This window comes from Bos javanicus, chromosome 8 (genome assembly GCF_032452875.1).
Source record: "Bos javanicus breed banteng chromosome 8, ARS-OSU_banteng_1.0, whole genome shotgun sequence".
In the NCBI taxonomy this organism is placed as follows: domain Eukaryota; kingdom Metazoa; phylum Chordata; class Mammalia; order Artiodactyla; family Bovidae; genus Bos; species Bos javanicus.
In genome coordinates, this window is record NC_083875.1 from 100,475,893 (window position 1) to 100,496,297 (window position 20,405).

A 20,405-nucleotide genomic window follows, 5' to 3' on the forward strand; every position below is an offset into this window, starting at 1 on the left:
TTCCAATACAAGGTGATGCACTGGAGAAGAATTTTGTACCACAAACAATGGCTCAATTGGGAAGAGTCTGTTATATATTTGGAGTGCACCAAGCCAATAAGACTTCTATATGTTTTTTGATTGCTATGATAGATCCTGTCTTCTGCCATCTCTGGAAAACCTTCTCACTGAACTGGTATTACTTAGCTGTTCAAGGCTAAAAGAATGGAAATGACATGATCTCTGACAGCACAAGAGTTTTGATGATTTTTGCAGTGAGATTGCGATATGGAATTCAACCTGTAAAGCATCAGGAGAGCGATCAATAGAACACCACAATGTTTGCTGGAAATAAAAACACAACACATTCACTGTGGCCTTTTAAAACACTGCAAGTGTATTTTGTCTTGGAGATCAGCTTACATGAATTCTCGAATCTTTTCTTCCAGTTTTTTAGCATCAGCTCCACAAAGTTCAAAAATCTGTTCACAAATACACAAAGGTGAAATATTTATTGGTTCAAATATGGCAAAGATGGAGCTTTGTGGAATTTTGTTCCTGTTTATAAATTTATCCACTACTCATTTCCATCATCTGCAAGATAGAAATTAGATAAACTTTAGATAGAAATACACATTAACACACTAAATTTCTGATGTTTTATTTGGCACCTGTTCAAAATTGCTTATGCTAACAGATTTATGTAATTTTCCATGATATTCCTCTAAACTAAGATCTAAAATATATCATGTTGCTGGAAATGAGGAAAGCTGATCATCGAAACTTCTCAGGGCATTTATACACTGATCTTGAGGGCTTGCTAATTCATATACATGATCCCCTAAAGTTAAATAGCTTGTGATTTCCCATGCCCTGACTTTAGTTCAGGTAATAATAATGATTCTAAGAAGCACATTTTCTTTTCAGTTTTTCACATCTCTGAACTAGGATGGTGCATCTATCAATGAACACCTTATATCTGATGAAATATGGAAGTTAAAGACCCTTACTCTTCATGATCAGTTCTGTACCAATTGCTTGAGGTGGGTTGGAGAAAAGGAAGAGTGTGGGTAAACTGAAGCTGAGATTTGGTGAAGACTTGAGTTTCTAGTGAGGGAGGTTTCAGCAGCCAGAAATGGTGTTAGGACTTTGGGGGTAGGGGTTAGAAAAGTCTAGAACTACTTTCAGTGCTCAGTGTGCAACAGGGAAGATACTACGCCCACACCTAATGATTCTGCTTCCCAGGTAGCAGCATGGCACCTGTGGGCATCATGGTTCATTCTATTTCTTGAAAGTCAACCCCACTCTTGTGCCTCTGTCTTGATCCCATTTCACTTACCGGCTCGCTCAGGGATCCACTTCTATAACAGCAAATTGCTCTTTTGATTCTCGAGAATAGGGTTACCTAAGTGTGGGTGCAGAATTTCATGTTTTATCTGGGTTGTCTGGTTTGTAGCCATCTCCTCTATAACTAGTTCTCTCGGCCTTGGCCACCAGGGGAGGAAGGTGTCAGAAAGGATCTGCAAAAGGCTCTTTCTTAAGAGTCAGTGGCAGCTGGATGGAGCCTCTAGGGCATGATGGGAGTCTCATGCTCCTCTCAGGCTAGGGGAGGTACCAAGCCAAGAAGTCTTGGCAGTAACATAGGTAGGACTTGGTCACCTGAATGACCAGCTTGGCCAGGGGTAGAAAAAGGATGGTAAGCTTAGCCAACTGACCAAAGTACTGAACCCATTGCCAGGGAACTCCTGGTCAAGATGAGGCAAAGGAAGCCAGCCTTTGCCTGCTTGGCATGCTCCATGAAGCGGGGGGCTGGGAGCTGGGAGCTTGGGCATGCTTTTTTCACTCTTTTCACTTGGGGATATTAGGACTTCCTAGACAGCTCAATCTGGTCAGAAAGGAACTTTGTCCCTGGTCTCTAACCGATGCTGGGGTGGAAAGCGGGGTGCGAGAGGCTTGGGGTTCACTCCAGTCTCAGTCTGTTTTTCCCCCTGTTTTTAACTATGTTTGCAGTGGCTCCCACTTATCCTTCCTTGTGGCTTCTGTCCAAGGTTCCTCCTGAGTCTCTATCCTCTACTCCTCTGCTTCAGGAGTGGCTTGACTCCAGTGAAGGCACACGTAATAGCTGAGCAGAAGAAAGGCGCTGGCAAAGAAGGGATGAGAAGTTCCCAAGGTGTGTCTGTTCCCCATGTCCGCTGCCACGTAATTCTAGACAGTGCCCCGCACCCCCGGTGCTCTAGAAGATGCTGTTTTATCATTCTTAGGGCAATGATTCTAGTAGATCTGATTCTGACTCCTTATTTTAGGATCTCCCCCACTGCCAAAAAGCAGCATGGAGCCAAAGAGTTTGGGGGCCCCTAAAAATGGGCTTCTCTTTTTGGATGAGAGTTCCCTGAATAGAGGGGTGGCACAATCCGTAGGGGTATTAGAAGCAGGAGGGCTCACCTCGAAGGGAGATTTCCAGGGAGGGGTGATTTCCATGACCATAGGGATTGTGGTATGCCCATGCTATGACTTGGGCATCCAGAAGCCACAAATGCGCTAAGAGCCTTGGCAACCGTGGAATTTGACTCCTCTTTCTTCTAGATACATTGAATCTAATACAGGGCCACCATCCCTACCCAGACATCTGAGCCAGGAAACCGAGGCCACTTAAAATATTCATATATATTCAGAACATCGCACAAATGACAGCATACAGCTTGGCGAGTTATTACAAGAGAGAGCCCACTCGTATAACCATGTCCTGATCAAGATGTAGATGTAGCTTAGCTCCTCGCTCCCAGGCATTGCCCTGTGCCCAAAGCCAAAGTCTACTCCAGATTTTTCACCACAAATGGGCTTGGTCTGTCTTTGAACTTTTATAAATGGAATTCTATAGTATGTTGTGTGTATTCTTTTGCACCTGGCTTCTTACTCAACATGATGTTTCTGAGATTTATCTGTGTAACGGCCATACATTCATTTTCAGCTTTTTTTTTTTTTTTTTTTTAGTATTCTATTGCATGACTATAACACAGTTTATCCACCTGGGCTATGACCCAGAGTGCTGCTAGGAACATCCTTTGTGCAGACATCTTTGGGGGCATATGAACACCCATTCTTGTTGCATTCTGTAGTTTACCTGAAAGGGGGGGATTACTGAGTTCAGCTTTTATAGGAGTTACCCAACAGGTTTTCAAAGAGATTGCATCAGTGTAAACTCCACCAGCAGGGGATAAGTGTTCTGCTTGCCCCACATGCTTGACAGCACTTGGTACTGCCAGTCTTCTTCATGCTAACCATTTGGTGGCTTTAGGTGACATTGAATTTGTGTCTGAATCCCATGGTTTTTACCCAATCAACTTTCCCCTGGATTTTAGCAACAGCTTACACTTTGCTTTTTGGAAGGAATGATGCTAAAGCTGAAATTCCAATACCATGGTCACCTCATGCGAAGAGTTGACTCATTAGAAAAGACTCTGATGCTGGGAGGGATTGGGGGCAGGAGGAGAAGGGGACGACAGAGGATGAGATGGCTGGATGGCATCACCAACTCGATGGACGTGAATTTGAGTGAACTCCGGGGGTTGGTGATGGACAGGGAGGCCTGGCGTGCTGCAATTCATGGGGTCGCAAAGAGTCGGACACGACTGAGCGACTGAACTGAACTGAACACTTTGTTTCCTTCTCCAGTCTTATGCCCCTGAGACTTCTTCCCCTCAAAGCTCAAAAACACAAATCCTGCCATGCTATTTTTCTTTGTGAAATTCTTGAGTGTTTTTCCATCATCATAAAATTCAAGCTTCTTACAGGGATTCCTTGATTTTATCTTTTCCACCTCCACTGTCGCTCTCTACCATAAACTGGACTCAAGCAAAAATTTATAGCTGGATTTGTTACTTAATAAGTGCCTACTCGATCCAGACATACAATGAACAAAACAAGACAAAATCCCACCACAGAGCTCATATTCTAGCGATAATTAAATACTCTTGGTGTATGATTACCAAATAATTCCTGACCTCATACCAGAGATACTTTATAAGTCTCTGCTTCTGCTCATCTTTAATCACTTGCTAAACTTAGTAATCCTTTACGATTTAACTCATGAAGGCTTCTCTGAAGTCTTTTTCTGTCATCTCAGAGTAGCCAGTGCAATTCCAGAATCCAAGAGTTGATTTTATTACCCATCTTCTCCGCTAGACCAAGGATGGGGACTATATTTCTCCTCCACAGTTTTAGTATCTAGCTCAGAACCTTACCCAGAGTAGGGGCTCTATTAGAATGGTATTAACCCTGAAGTGAATGAGCTAAGTTGAATCCTGGTCTTTGAGGGCCGGGTCCAAGACTCAGTGCTAAGTTTGAGGGATTAGGTGTTACCTATCTTATTCTTTCTTTGTCCAGTCTGACAAAGGCAAACATTATCTTTGTGTCTTCCTGTCTAGCACAGGTCTTTGCATACAGGAGTTTAATAAATGTAGGTAACAGATGAGGAGCCGTTTACTGATAAGGGCTCATTTCACAAGTAGCTTTCTTTCGAAGGGATATATTTGCAAGGCCATTAATATCTAATTTCTGCCCAAAATATTTTTTCATTTTAACCTGAATGTTTAGTTGTACCTCTCAAAGCATGCTCTACATTGAAGCATTAAGAAGTAGTGTTAACCTTGGTCTTCTCAACGTCTTCATTTTTCTTGTACAGCTGCCACCCTAGTAATGACTGCTAATGAAAATTTCAAGCTCCAGTTTGCAAAGACCAGTGGAATATGTGGTGGTTGTTCATGCATTAGAGAACCACCAACTACATCCAACAATCAGTGCAAAGAAAAACCCCAGGGTTTCCTGGTGGTCCTGTGGCTAAGACTCTATGCTCCCAATGCAGAGGGCCCAGGTTCCATCCCTGGTCAGGGAAGTAGATTCTATACGTCACAACTAAAAGTTTACCTGCCATAACTAAAGATTCTGCGTGCCTCAACTAAGACCCAGCACAGCCAAATAAATAAATAAATAGAAAACCCAAACTTCCGTTATGGACATTTTCAAACATATACAAAAATAGAGAATAATAACATGAACACCCCCCCTCCCCCATTTACCCACCACCCAGGTGCAACCAGAGGCAGTTTTTTATGCCAAAGACAAGGAATCACCTATAAAGAGTTTATTCCTGCCACTGGGAAAATGTAAGGGTGCTGGTGAGGCAGTGACTTCTAAGAATATACATCAAAGAGTCTGGCTAGTGATGTCCTTATAGAATAAGTATAAAATACTTGGATCAGTTGATACACAACTGAATGAATACTGAAGTTACATTTGGACCACTTGTGTGAAAGTTCAACAATTTCAGACATCTGTAGTTAGAAACAACAGCAGCAGCATAAAATTCTCAAAGCAACAGCAACAACCAACATAAACCAAAAAGCCCAACCAAACTAACCCACACAAGATACTTCTTGGGGGATGGGCTGTGGAAATACTTGTATGAACAAAACAAGTTTATAATTGAAATAGCATGATACTCTTTTTCTTCTGAGACATTATATGTGATTAATAAAATGAAAAGGGTATATCCAACAAAGGAATGTTTAAAAGTACCTCAGCCTTCTACTGAGAGGTGGATAGGGTTAATTACAGTTGGTTCCTATCTTGGCTTTTTTCTCTGACTCTCTGACTCCAGCCACACTCATTCTTTCCTCAGAACCATCTGCATCTTATTGCAGGTATTTGCACACTTCCTCTTTCACTTTCACAACACCCAGGGCGGACTCTGCAAATACAAGCAGGTAAATTAAAGTTTTTGGAGCTGAGCAAAATCTAACCAAGAAGACACAGCCTCTTTGAAATAGTCTGTTTCACACAACTTGAACTTACTTGCACCTGAATTTAAGAAAAAAGCATATAAAGTAATCTGTTAGCTAATCTTTCCTTAATCTATACTGGCCCTTTTCTCAACTTGTTCCAGTAGTGAGATTTTGATAACATACTAATTCACTTTCATTTTCCTGTAGTAGAGTTAGAAACTGCCTGTGCACCTGTTTCTCAGTACACTGGTGGCGTGAACACTTTTTCGGTGAGGGACCCGGTAATACCCATCTTAGGTTTTACGGGCCATATGGTCTCTGTCGAAACTACTTAAATGAACTCTCTGTACTATCTGCAACTTTTATGTAAATCTACATTTTTTTCTCTATAAATCTATAAAGTTATATAATATTGAAAATACAGTATAATTTTTATAATGATAATGCAGCAATAAACTTCCTTTTACTGAAGAAAAATCTACTCAAGCTATTAGGAGAACCACTGACTAAAACTACCCCAGCTGGCTAGGCATGATAGTAACAACTTGGGTGAGTTATCTTATGACAGGAGGTCCTGGTAAGGAATGTGGTACTAACAAGCTACATCAGCCAGAAGAATTTGGGAAAGGTCTAAAGGAGAGAAGAGATGCCAGTTCATATGTCCTACCAACCTCCCAGAATCCTTCTCACTGACTCCATCTTGGCTGAGAGATACACGTGCCACCAGGAAAAACCCTGAGTCATAATGATTGGCCAGAGACAACCCAGAAACTAACTCTATTACCATAAAACCTGAGACTGTGAGTCACATCAAAGAGCAGTGCTCCTGGGTTCCCTTACCTTCCTGCTCTCTGCTCAGGCGCCCCTTCCCAATCAAATCTTTTGCTTTTCAACACATGCATCTCCTCAGACAATTCATTTCCGAGTGTTAGACAAGAGGCCACTCTCAGGCCCTGGAAGGGGTCCCCCTTCCTGCAACAAAAACAGCTATTGTAGTGCAAAGGTAGCTGTACATAATTAAACAAATGGGCATAGCTGTGTCCCAGTAAAACTGAGGGTCAGATTTGTCCCTGGGGCCATAGTTTGCCAAGTATGAATAACTATGCCATCAACTGAAGCTGCCTGAAAGTCAGTCACTCAGGATAAGGTGGCTTTCTGTTGGAGGGGAAAAAAGAGGCATGAACCTAGTGTTGTAGGAATTTATGTTAAGCTACATTGAAAGTATGACAAGTGATTTTGGACTCTGGCCAGAGAAAATGTTATCCTGCCCATTACTGGAAGAGTGGGAGGGAATTTTGTTCTTGGGGATAAAAATAGTTTTGGAGCCATTCCTTTCAATGGCATATACTATTGTTTTTATGTTTCTATTAAGCAATCTGCTCAACTGTCCAGCATTGGGAAAATATACCTGTTCACTATATTCCTTCACTTTCTTCTCCCTAAGTTCAAAGGTAAGCTTATCAGCTGAGCCAAGACAAAGGAATGAGCTCATGCCTGTCCTCCTCTTCCTTTTAGGAGTGTCTACTCAAGGGACAGGTCTGTCTCCTTCTGGAAAGCATGTTGGAAGTAAGCCTAATATCTGCCTTTTAAAGATAGCTCTGAAAAGCTATCACCCTCCCTTTGGGGGCTAAATAGTTACAAAAAGCAGCTTCCCTTTGGCTCAGATGGTAAAGAATCTGCCTGCAAGGCAGGATACCCAGGTTCATTCAGGGTCGGGAAGATTCCTTTGGAGGGTGGAATGGCTATCCATGCCAGTATTCTTGGCTGGAGAATTCCATGGACAGAGGAGCCTGGCAGGCTACGGTCCACAGGGTCTCAAAGAGTCGTTCACAACTGAATAACTAACACTTTTTTTTTCACCATTACAAAAACAGTAGTATTTCCTCCACCTGGGCGGGTTAACTGTGTCCTCTGCAGTTCCAGATTCACCCATAGATGGGTCATCTCAAGGTCTAGGTTCCAAGAATCTAGTGGAAAGTCTTTTGACATGGATCTAAGCCATGTTCTTCAATTACCACAATTTAGCACTTTATTACTTTTAATAAAGGTGACACTTCAATTTTCCACATGAATCCATGTGAGAACAAAGGTTAATGTAACAGGGCTGGTTGCTTATTCCTGGTGTGTCTCCAAGAGAACCATGACTTCACTAAGTCCTGGGGACTGTGGTCCTCCAAGTGTTTCTTGCGTGAGTGATGGATAATTTTGTAGTATATATCTCTAGAGCAATGGACTATGCCATTGCTGGCTTATTAAGCTGCTTTGCATAAACATCTATAATGATGATGAGCACCTAGTTTTACTGCTGAGTTTCCATTGTTATGGCTGGTTGTGAAGCAATGGTTGCTTAGCAAGTTATGTCATTGTGACCAGTCCCCATATAAAAGAACTCAGACCCAGAGACTCAAAAAGGCATCCCTAGGCATAGATATTCCACACATATCCTTGAAGTTCCTGCTAGGGACTGCTTGTCCAGGGGTACTTAGAAACTTAGGTACTGCTAAGTAGCCCTGGACAAGGAAGAACATCAGAAATTCGTGCTGGACCTTTCTAGACTCCAACAATGCCTATCTTTTTTTCCCTTGTTGCTTTAACTCTATGTTTATTGCTGTAATAAATCTTAGCTATGAATATAACATGCTATTCATTGAGTCTTGTTAAAACTTTTGTGAATCACTGAATCAAACACTCCCTATAATTTCAACAAATTTAAAATTCAGAGAAGAACAGGGCTGGGACTAGGGTGGAAAATTTAAGGGGTGCCAAAAAATGTTAGTAATGAAGATAAATAATATCTTAGTACTTTAAAAAAAGTATTAAAATTTAATGCAAAAAAACCCATGATAAACAAAACATCAAAAGTTCAAATGAAGAAACGTTTCCACCCAGTAAGTGCAGTATCTTGCCTCACCCAAAACCCTGCCCTGGAGAAAAGACATACTACACAAGTAATTACTGCCTTTAAGTTGCTAAAGCTGAGAGCTGTATCTTTAGCAATCTTTAGGAAGGTTGCTAAATGGTGGTAAATAGTTGCTGTACTTCTCTGACTTTCCCTTCATGTTCACTTAGTTCTTGCCTCCTCCAGTCAATTAATCTCTGCCAACACATTAGATGCTCATGGGGCTGATACGTAACCCCTTCTAGGCACTGACACCTCTCAGAGCCCTGAAGTCCATGTGAAAGCTCTTTACTTTTTCCCCTCATGCAGAATGCCTCTGTAACTGTGTGGGCTAAGTTGCTTCAGTCGTGTCCAACTCTTTGCAACCCTATGAACAGGAGCACACCAGGTTCCTCTGTCCATGGGACTTTCCAAGCCAGAATACCGGAGTGGATTGCCATGCTCTCCTCCAGGGGATCTTCCTGACGCAGGGATCTAACTTGCATCGTGCATGTCTCCTACATTGGCAGGTGGGTTCTTCACCTCTCTGGCCACCTGAGAAGCCACAATCTATTAAGACTGAAACCACGGAGTAGGTAACTCCAGAATACTAAGATGACTTAGCTTAAATGCATACTGTAGTTACTCAAAGAGCTTTAGAGGCCTCCAATAACCTTTATTTCTATATTTCTATTTACATATAAATTTTCAGGGAGATAGGTACACAGCTAGGTCCTAGGGCTCGAATAATAGCTACACTTCATAGTATACACCAAGTCTAGCGTGAGGTACTTTATTTACATTGTCACAAATTTTCATGATCAAGGTTCAAAGACACATGATGTTGTCGCTATGAAGAATGAAACTGAGCCTAAAGGTGGTTAAGGTACATTCCCAAGATCCTCACTAATAAGAAGCAGACCTGGAATTTAACTTACGATCATTTGATTCCAAAGACGGCAAGTCAGCCACAGACATTTTTTTGGAGTGGTGGGTCAATGCTGTGTTTTGTTTTGTTTTTTTTAGGGTGCAGCATATATATATATATATTTTTTTTTTAATACAAATAAAGTGACAATTTTATTATTTGGAATAAAGTTATGTGATTGCAAACTTCTTCTCCCCCAGCAATAGCCAATAAGTCCATCAATACATTGTTTAAATAACCACATTCAAATGCATTAAAATAATGTATTTGAAATCTGATGTCATACATTTTAACATTTTTATGAAGATGAACAAAGACCATTTGGGAGGGTGATTCTCCAGGGACCACCATTCTCCTCACTTCTACTCTTTCATCTATTGTCCCTGCCTGGCCCTTGAAGACGCTGAGTATGTGACCACTGCTTCCAACCCTATCCTCTTTCCGGCACCCAGTGGTGCTGCCCACTTGGGATTCTTTTCATCTCTGTGCCTCCTTCAAGGAGGGCGCTTGCTGAAAATGATGTCCGTGTCCTCAGCTGGAGCCCACAATTCACACCCATAAGGGCAAGATCTTCCTCTCACTTAAAATGAGAGCTCAGTTCTTCTGAATTATTCATTTGTGAATAACTCATTTATTAGCAGCTATGTACTTACATCCCTTCACTCTCAGCTTTCCTAAGTGCTCTGGGAAACCATCTTACTCTCATATCAAAAGATGAAAAAGTTAAAGTGAAAGTTGCTCAGTTGTGTCTGACTCTTTGTGACCCCATGGACTGTCCATGGAATTCTCCAGGCCAGAATACTCGAGTGGGTAGGCTTTCCCTTTTCCAGGGGATTTCCCAACCCAGGGATCGAACCCAGGTCTCCCGCATTGCAGGCAGATTCTTTACCAGCTGAGCCAGAAGGGAAGCCCAGGAATGCTGGAGCGGGTAGCCTATCCCTTCTCCAAGGGATCTTCCTGACCCAGGAATCGAACAAGGGTCTCCCACATTGTAGGCAGATTCTTTACCAACTGAGCCATCAGGGAAGCCCAAAAGATGAAAAGATGGAACCAATTATTGAGAGTTGGCCCATATTTAAGCAGTTGACTAAGACCTGGCAAATCTCTGTTACTCTTCCTTCTCTACTTCACAGACTTCTACCAATTTCAGTCTGGAACCAATGTTATAAACATAGGGGATCTAGTGATTGGCTTCACAGGCTCACCGAATAGCCTAGCGATATATGCACATTTCAATTTAGGTGCATACATATATTCTTATGGAAAGAATTTATAGTCTCCATTGGATTTTAAGAGGGTCTATAAACAAGTTTATGAACTACCCTTAACAGAATATAGTGTAATATTCTGGTCACAAAAATCAGCCAAGATTTTGGGTGTCCCATCTGAAAGACACCAGAGGAATGCATTTTTATTTTTTGTTTTCTTTCTCTTTTTAGTTTTTTTTTTAAATTATTTATTTTTAATTGAAGGATAATTGTTTGACAATATCGTGTTGGTTTCTACCACACATTAACATGGATCAGCCATAGGTACACCTATGTCCCCTTCTTTTTGAACCTCCATCCTACCTCCTACCCCATCCCTCTAGGCTGTTACAGAGCCCCAGTCTGAGTTCGCTGAGTCATACAGCAAATTCCCTCTGGCTATCTATTTTACACTGTAGTGTATATGTTTCCATGCTATCTTTCTTTCTTTTTTTAACCACAGTGAATCTTACTGGAACAGGCTATGATGGCCTAGATGAAAACACTCAGGGGCAGAGCAGGAAAGAACAATCCCACTGTATTTATTACCTGGAATTTGCTTTGGCTGGCCTTTGGCCTAAAACTGTGAAATAATTATAGCTGTTGTTTACAGCACATCCCAGCCAGATGTTCACCCAACCTCTGCATGGAAACTTTCAGCAGCAGGGAAGGCCCATTATCCACCATAACCCTAGGTCATGGTTATGTAGCTTCATTTGATTTAGATTTTTAAATTTTTATTTTGTGAATAGTCTATGCGCTTTGTGAATATTTTGAATGAGCAAGACTCAAGAGGCTAAAATAATAAAACCAGGGGCTCTCCTGGTGGCTCAGTGGTAAATAATCTGCCTGCCAATGCAGGGAAGACAGGTTCGATCTCTGATCTGGAAAGATCCTATATGCAGCAGAGCGACTAATCCTGTGTGCCAAAACTATAGAGCCTGTGCTCTAGAGCCTGGGAGCTGCAACTACTGAGCCCCATGCCTCAACTGCTGCAGCCTGCCTGCCCTAGAGTCTGTGCTCCACAACGAGAAGCCACCGCAATGAGAAGCCCACACACAGCGATCAGAGAGTGGCCCCCGCTTGCCGCAACTAGAGGAAAAAACCTGCACAGCAGCAAAGACCCAGTACAGCCAAAAATAAATAAAAGTATCCAAAAATATATAACAAAACCATTAAAGGATGATCCAGGGTGGAGTTGGCAGTTAGGAAACGCCAGGAAACTGAGGGTAAGGGAGACTACTGTGTTTGAGTAGAAGAGGTAATCCTGAGATTTTTGGCAGCAATGAAAAGAGAGAAACCCAAGGGATTCCCTAAGTCTTCTGGTCTAATGAGAGGAAGCTGATCATATTTTCAAGGGAGGCAAACATTCCCCTAACTCTCAGTCCTATGAGGAATTACCATAAGGTTTTTTATACAGTGTACATTTTAAAAGACATTAATGGACAGTGGCTCTTTGCCAGATGTTTTACCAGAAATGTAAAGACATTTCTCATAACATTTCTTCATAGCAGCTAAATTCTAGGGGTTTTAAAAATACTAGATAAGTAGCAGTTAACTGCTTCAATAAGTCAATTTTCAGTTGTGCCGTGCCAGAAGAAAGAGGAGAACATTTATGGAAGTGGTCTCAGAGAACTGAACTTAATTTTTCGCCACCCCAGGAAAATGGTGAATGTTACAGGTAGCCTTCCTATTGACAGGTGGGGGTAAATTCACTGGTGGCAGTGGTGGTTGTGGTGGTTTAGTCGCTAAGTCGTGTCTGACTCTTGCAACCCCATGGACTGTAGCTCACCAGGCTCCTCTGTCTATCAAATTTTCCAGGCATGAATACTGGAGTAGGTTGCCAATTCCTTCTCCAGGGGATCTTCCGGACCCAGGAATCAAACCTGAGTCTCTTGTATCTCCTGTATTGGCAAGTGGGTTCTTTACCAGCTGGATCATTGGGGAAGCCCAAAAGATTTATAATACTATGTCTATATATCTCTCCCACCCCATTTTTTTTTTGATGCCTTTGTCTTTTGCACAGAAGATTGACATTTTTTGTCAGTTGGAACCAGCATTACAAATCTTTTCCACAGGTTTTCAAATGATATCTCAATTGCTACAGATATGAATCCTTCTGGAGATATGATTACATATACACACAAACAAAAAAATTTGGAAAACTCAGCAGTGGCCACAGGACTGGAAAAGATCAGTTTTCATTCCAATCCCAAAGAAAGGCAAGGCCAAAGAATGTTCAAACTACTGCACAATTGCATTCATTTCACATGCTAGCAAGGTAATGCTCAAAATTCTCCAAGCCAGGCTCAACAGTCCATGACCCAGATGTACAAGCTTGATTTAGAAAAGGCAGAAGAATCAGAGATCAAGTTGCCAACAGCCACTGGATCACAGAAAAAGCAAGAGAATTCCAGAAAAACATCTACTTCTGCTTCATTGACAATGCTAAAGCCTTTGACTGTATGGATCACAACAAACTATGGAAAATTCTTAAAGAGATGGGAATGCCAGAATACCCTACCTGTCTCCTGAGAAATCTGTATGCAGGTCAAGAAGTAACAGCTAGAACTGGACAAGGAACAATGGACTGGTTCAAAATCAGGAAAGGAGTATGTCAAGGCTGTATACTGTCACCCTGCTTATTTAACTTATATGCAGAGTACAGCATGTGAAATGCTGGGCTGGATGACTCACAAGCTGAAATCAAGACTGCTGGGAGAAATATTAACAACCTCAGATATGCAGATGACACCACCCATATGGCAGAAAGTAAAGAGAAACTAAAGAGCCTCTTGATAAAGGTGAAAGAGGAGAGTGAAAAAGCTGGCTGAAAACCCAACATCCAAAAAACTAAGATCATGGCATCTGGTCCCATCATTTCATGGCAAATAGATGGGGAATAAAATGGAAACAGTGGCAGATTTTATTTCCTTGGGCTCCAAAATCACTGTGGATAGTGACTGCAGCCATGAAATTAAAAGACACTTGCTCCTTGGAAGAAAAGCTGTAACAAACCTAGATAGCATATTAAAAAGCAGAGATATCACTTTGCCAATAAAAGTCTATATAGTCAAAGCTGTGGCTTTTCCAGTAGTCAGGTACGATGTGAGAGGTGGACCATGAAGAAGGCTGAGCACCGAAGAATTGATGCTTTTGAATTGTGGTGCTGGAGAAGACTCTTGAGAGTCCCTTGGACAGCAAGATCAAACCAGCCAATCCTAAAGGAAATCAGTCCTGAATATTCATTGTAAGGACTAATGCTGAAGCTGAAGCTCCAATACTTTGGCCACCTGAGGCGAAGAGCTGACTCTTGGAAAAGATCCTGATGATGGAAAAGATCAAGGGCATGAGAAGAAGGGGGCCCAAAGAGGATGAGATGGTTGGATGGCATCATTGACTCAATGGACAAGAGTTTGAGCAAACTGCATGTGACAGAAGGACAGGGAAGTCTGGCATACTGCAATTTATGAGGTTGCAAAGAGTCGGACATGACTTAGCATCTGAACATTTGATATCATGACATAACATACCAAGTTTTAAAAATTAACTCCATAATCAGCATGCTAATTTAGTGCTATTCAACAAGAAATTCTAGTCTCAAGAAAATTTCTTGGGAGATAAATATCCATGTGATAATCAAAGGCTTGCTGGATGACTCTGCAGTTAGAATACAGGGAGGCAGATCAGCTTAATGGACAGGGTCATTTGACTTTATTTTCCATTAGCTAATCAGCATAAAATTCAAATTGAAGCTCCTTAGTGATCCCTAGAATACAGGTATCCTGTTCCATTAATTCAAAAAGGATCCACACCCTACAGACACCAGTTAAGAAATACTTGATGATAAGAGGTTGCTCCACCCCTAGGGCAGGGCTCTTTTACCTCCAGTAGAACTGAGACCAAACAGGACCAAGTCTTTCCTCAAAAGCATGGCTATGGATTTGCTCCAGAGCCTAAATACAGAATCAACTGAGAATCCAAAGTTTTATTTTTATAAAACAGGGAAAAAACTGTTGAGTAGCAGCAGCCATCAAGCAATATCATCTGTAAAGAGAAGGAAACCAGAAAGCTGTTCTGAGCTGGAGAGAAAATTTCTCTGAGTCTGATTAATACAAGGATAAAATCAGGAAGGGAGACAAAGCTGGTGGGGGGATGCAGGGGAAAGGCAGCAAGATTCACTTGTTCACCCATTCATTCATTTGCTCACTCATTGGTGATGGTTTAGTTACTAAGTAGTGTCTGACTGTTGTGACCCTATGGACTGTAGCCCGCTAGGCTCTTCTCTCCATGGGATTTCCCAGGCAAGAGTACTGGAGTGGGTTACCATTTCCTTCTCCAGGGGATCTTCCCAACCCAGGGATCAGACCTGGATCTCCTGCATTGCAGATGGATTCTTTACCAACTGAGTCACCATCAAACACAAAGTGTGTGTTTTCTATAGAGGGGGGATTCTCCTAGGCACTGGGGTTTCAAATCAGACATGAACAACTCCAAGTAATTGGAAGAGAATGAGAATAATGTACGAAGTTAAGATCTGAGTCACACAAAAAATGGGCTTGGGAACATAGGCTGGGTTAAAATCATGGAGAAATTCGACTCAGACTGGAATACAAGGGTCTAGTCTTGATTCTATAGGTAACGGCAGAGGAGGGGTATAAAAATTTAAATAAGAGGATAACATACATGGAGCAAGGAATTATTTGGAAAAGAAAACAAGAGCTTTGGTGTGAACTTGAGGCTATTGTTTCAGTTAAAGATATTTATAGCTAGAATTAGAATTGGGGGATGAAATTATTAATGGAGAAAGGTAGAATGGAAAAAAGATAGAGCCTTGGAAAACACATGTGAGAACAACTGGAGATAAAGAAGCCAGAGGAAAACCTGGGGAGGAATCAGGGATCAAAGCCAAAAGAAGAGGAAGTTTCCAGGGTATAGAAGCTGATCAGTTAATGCACTTTGGTGTAAGCAAGGGGTACTAGGATTGAGAAACGGGAATTTAAACTAGGTGCAAGAAGATCCTTGGTAACTTTCAAGACCGTAAATGAGGGAATGAGTGGAAAATGAGACTTGGAAGCAGTGAATACATCTAATTCTTTTAAGAGTTAGATTATGAATAAAAGAGAATAGTCTGAGAGAACAGACATATTCATTAGAAATGTTTTGGTTGCAAATGACAGAAAAAGCAACCCAAAGTTTATATAACTGAAGAATTTATGGGGGTAGTTCAGGCTTCAGACATACATAGATTCAGGGTTCCATCAATGCCATGGGCACTCCTTGGGCTGATTCTGCATTCCTCTGTATGGTAGCTTCATTTTTAGGTTCCCTGTGGTGGCAACCCAGCTATAGGAGCTTTAGCACTATATCTTTCCAAGTTCAAATTCAGTGCAATCAAAATAAGAGACTTTTACCGAGTTGCTTAAGCAAAATCCTGGAATTAGCTCTGGTTGGGTTTGGATTGGCTTGACTGGAGTGAAGGGCCCATTCCTGATGGTGATGGAGTTCACTGACTGGTCTACACCTAGAGATGGACCCCTAAGGAAGTACATGGACTAAGGACTAGAAAGGGCTTGGTTTCCTGGAGGACAATCAGAGAACTGCTAACAGGGAATGGAGAATGGTAGCTGGGTAGCAAACAACAGAGTCCAATGACCAGGTTTGAAACAGGATAACTAATGGATAAAGGCAGGGCACAGATGGGAGGGATGCGGTCAAGAGACAGATGGAACTGACTTCAAAGGAGGAAGCATCTTCATTTCTGAGATGGAAGAGAAGAGAAGATAATAAAAGATGACACACAAACAATTTGATAATGTAGGTAAGCGGAGTTGAGAAGGCATGTGTTGAACTGTTTCAATTTTCAAGTAAAAACTCAAGAGAGGAAACAGGTAGTGTTATCTTTTGGGGGAAGAACTATTTAAATCTATTGCCTCAATTATGTTACAGCAAGCACATATGGACAAGCAGAAATTGAAAATAAAATTCTACAGCTAGCATATCAAATGATCTCATTCTTTATACTGTAGACATAATTTTTAAAAAGGTAAAGTATGAATTTTTTTACTTTGTATGTATTCCTTATAACTCTTTTTATTTTATTGAATCTTTTTAATGCATTTCAAAAATTCTAAAACATTTTTATAATTTTGAAAGGTTGCTTTCCATTTATAGTTATTATAAAATATTGGCCATATTCCCCATGTTGTACAATACATCCTTGAGCCTGTCACACCCAACAGTTTGTGCCTCCCACTCCTCTGCCCCTATTTTGCACTCCTACCCATAACCACTACTTTGTTTTCTATATCTGGGAGTCTGCTTCTTTTCTATTCACAACTCTTTTTAGTTGTATCCTCTTTCATAGACTAGATGGGCTTCCCAGGTAGTCCTAGTGGCGAAGAACCCGCTTGCCAATGCAGGAGACGTTAGATGTGCGTGTTTGATCCCTGGGTCAGGAAGATCCCCTGGAGAAGGGCACGGCAACCCACTCCAGTTTCTTGCCTGGAGAATCCCATGGACGGAGGAGCCTGGCAGACTACTCTCCACAGGGCTGCAAAGAATCAGACATGACTGAAGCAACTCAGCACACACATAGACAAGATGTATCATAAATCACTTAGCCACTTGACTAAAAAAAGTCATTTACATTGCTTCCATATTTTGTTAGAAATAATGCTACAATTACCATGCACTTAGATTTTATTTTTCCATGAGGTATTTTCATCAGCAAAAGTTCCCCCAAATTGGATGGTGTATGAAAGGGAATGAACAGTTTATTCCTCTTAAGTATGTTGCAAAATCACCGTTCATAAGGTACACACAGGTGTCCGTGCTCCCAGTCATATACATTATTACTAGTTTCATTACACAGAGTATTTGAGACACTTCATTCCATTAATATCTTCAAGATAACAACCAGCATAACATATCCGTGGGTCAGGAAGGGTCTAAAAAGTTTAGTTGTGTTAATTCACTTCATTTTCAAAACAATCCTATAAGGGAAGGGGAAACTTGCTATGATTCATGTTTTTACAGATAGAGAAACTAAGATACCAAGAGCTTAGTAAGTAAACTGCTAGGAAATGGAAGAACTGGTTTTTGAACCACAGAAATCTGAATCCAGACCCTGCCTGGTCAACCAGTAGGCCATATTACCTTGTGATTGCTTTTGATTGACATTCACTCAAGTGTTGTTAAAAATGCGTATATATTTGTGCTAGAATTTCACCATGTCTTTTGTTGTAAGGTTATTTTTTAATGGTCATGCCCCCAGAGAGAGGTAAGAGTGGGGTATTTTGTATAGATTTGGACACTTCAAATGGTCTGAATGGGAGATTTCTCACAGTTCATCCCCCCTTTTTTTTTTAACTCCTTGCCAATATGTAAGTGCAGAAACTAAGAATTGCATTGCTATAAAAATAAGTACAGTTGTTTCATCCATCCAGGATACCTTAGGCCTTCTTTAGACTGATGGCTTTATGATCTATTTCAACCTGCCAGCTACAATAGAAACATACCTTCTTGGTTTGCTTGAACAACTGAAATGTGGGTACTGCTTTGATGTGGTAAGTTTGGGCCAACTCCTAGAAAAGAAAAGAAATGGAATGAAGTCATCATTTTCGTATCCTCTTTTTGGACCAAGAATGGTACTTGGTGACATCTCAGGAGGCATGTCTGAGAGCCCAGGGATTGCTGATACTTTACAGATTCTCTTGCCAAGAACTTTCCTAACATATCCTCAAAGCCTCCAGGAATCTTAAAACATAAAGTGACTGTTTCCAGCATTCCTGAGCTTTCTCACTGATGGGCTCTAGGAGCCAAAGCAGAAGGACTGAGGAACGAAATGAGCTCTATTTAAAAGAGCTTGTGAAAGACTGCAGAAGGCCCCAGCAGAGCCCAATATGGAAAGAGTATATTGCAAAGAAGTAAGAATGAGTAAAGGTCTCTTTACAACTCACACTTAGACATGGAGTGGTATATCATGCATTTTAAGGCTTATGTGTTTCTTTCTTATATGCCTTACACCTTTTCACTGCCCATTTCTGTAAAAGATTTTGTAGCCATGAGATAAGAAAATATATCAGAATCCCAACTGTTCTAATCCATTACAATCTGATTTCAAGTATCACTTTTTTGTTTATCTTGTTTAAGAGTCAAGCGAAAGTTAGCCACCCACAGTTCAGTTCAGCTGCTCAGTTGCCCTTTGTGACCCTACGGACTGCAGCACACCAAGTCTCCCTGTCCACTGTCAACTCCCGGAGTTTATTCAAACTCATGTCCATTGAGTTGGTGATGCCATCCAACCATCGCATCCTCTGTCATCCCCTTCTCCTCCTGCCTTCAATCTTTCCCAGCATCAGGGTCTTTTCAAATGAGTCAGTTCTTCACATCGGGTAGCCAAAGTATTGGAGTTTCAGCTTCAGCATCAGTCCTTCCAATGAATATTCAGGACTGATCTCCTTTAGGATGGACTGGTTGGATCTCCTTGCAGTCCAAGGGACTCTCAAGAGTCTTCTCCAACACCACAGTTCAAAAGCATCAATTCTTTGGCACTCAGCTTTCTTTATAGTCCAACTCTCACATCTATACATGACTACTGGAAAAACCATAGCCTTGAGTAGATGGTACTTTGTTAGCAAAGTAACATCTCTGCTTTTTAATATGCTGTCTAGGTTGGTCATAACTTTTCTTCCAAGGAACAAGCGTCTTTTAATTTCATGGCTGCCCACAGGATCAAAACAAATCTTTCCCCTACTGCCCACCCCTACTCCCAACACACACTAAATTATAATTTTCATGACCACAGTAATGACAACAATGAATACATTATTAGAAAAGAAAACTGCATTTTGTCTCACCTTGAGAAACAAAGAGCTATAAAAATCAAAAAGTGAACAGGAACTAATGCTGCTGAGGATATGGAGAAATAAGAAACCTCTTACATTGCTGGTGGGAATGTAAAGTCGTACAGTACTTTGTATGATAATTTATAAATTCCTCAATAAGTTAAATACAGAGTTATCATATGACCCAATAATCCCACTCCTAGATATATAGCCAAGAGAAATGAAAATATATGCTTAAATGTTTGTGCCAGTATTAGTCATAATACCCAAAAGTTGCAAACAAACCAAATGTCCATAAAAGAATGAATGGATAAAAAAGAGGTAGTAAATTATTCAGCAATAAAAGGGAATGGAAGACTGATACATGCTACATCATGGATGAATCTTGCAAACTTATGTTAAGTGAGAGAAGCCAGTCACAAAAGACCACATTTTCTATAATTCCATTTATAAGAAATGGCCAGAATCAGCAAGTCTACAGACAAGGCAGACTAGCAGTTACCTAGGGTGGAAGTGGTGGATACAGGGAACTAGGGGGATGACTACTAACGAGGGCATATTTCTTTTTGGAGTTGTAAATACCTTCTAAAATTGATTGTACTGATAGCTGCACAAGTCTTTGAATATCTGACAGATAATAATCCTAGCTGTTTATTCTGAATGCACGGCACACGATTCAGCGTAAAGGACAATTAAACACTGTCACACTTTGAGGGAAATAGAAAAATGGAACTTTTATTACAT

The 20,405-nt window shown here is 41.0% G+C and overlaps 1 protein-coding gene across 4 annotated transcripts in view; it reads right to left on the reverse strand.

Annotated features, from left to right (window-relative positions):
• Window positions 1–353: 353 nt before the first annotated feature.
• The window catches only part of TXNDC8 (thioredoxin domain containing 8), a 32,468-nt gene continuing 12,416 nt past the window's right edge, over window positions 354–20,405 (reverse strand). The window contains exons 4-6 of one of the 4 annotated variants that reach the window (XM_061426463.1): window positions 18,333–18,398; window positions 1,319–1,384; window positions 354–461 (exon numbers count right to left, since the gene is read on the reverse strand). In XM_061426463.1, the coding sequence (XP_061282447.1) occupies window positions 399–461; window positions 1,319–1,384; window positions 18,333–18,398 (195 nt within the window). In that variant the 3' untranslated portion in view covers window positions 354–398. The other 3 variants (XM_061426464.1, XM_061426465.1, XM_061426466.1) reach the window with 3 other exon arrangements.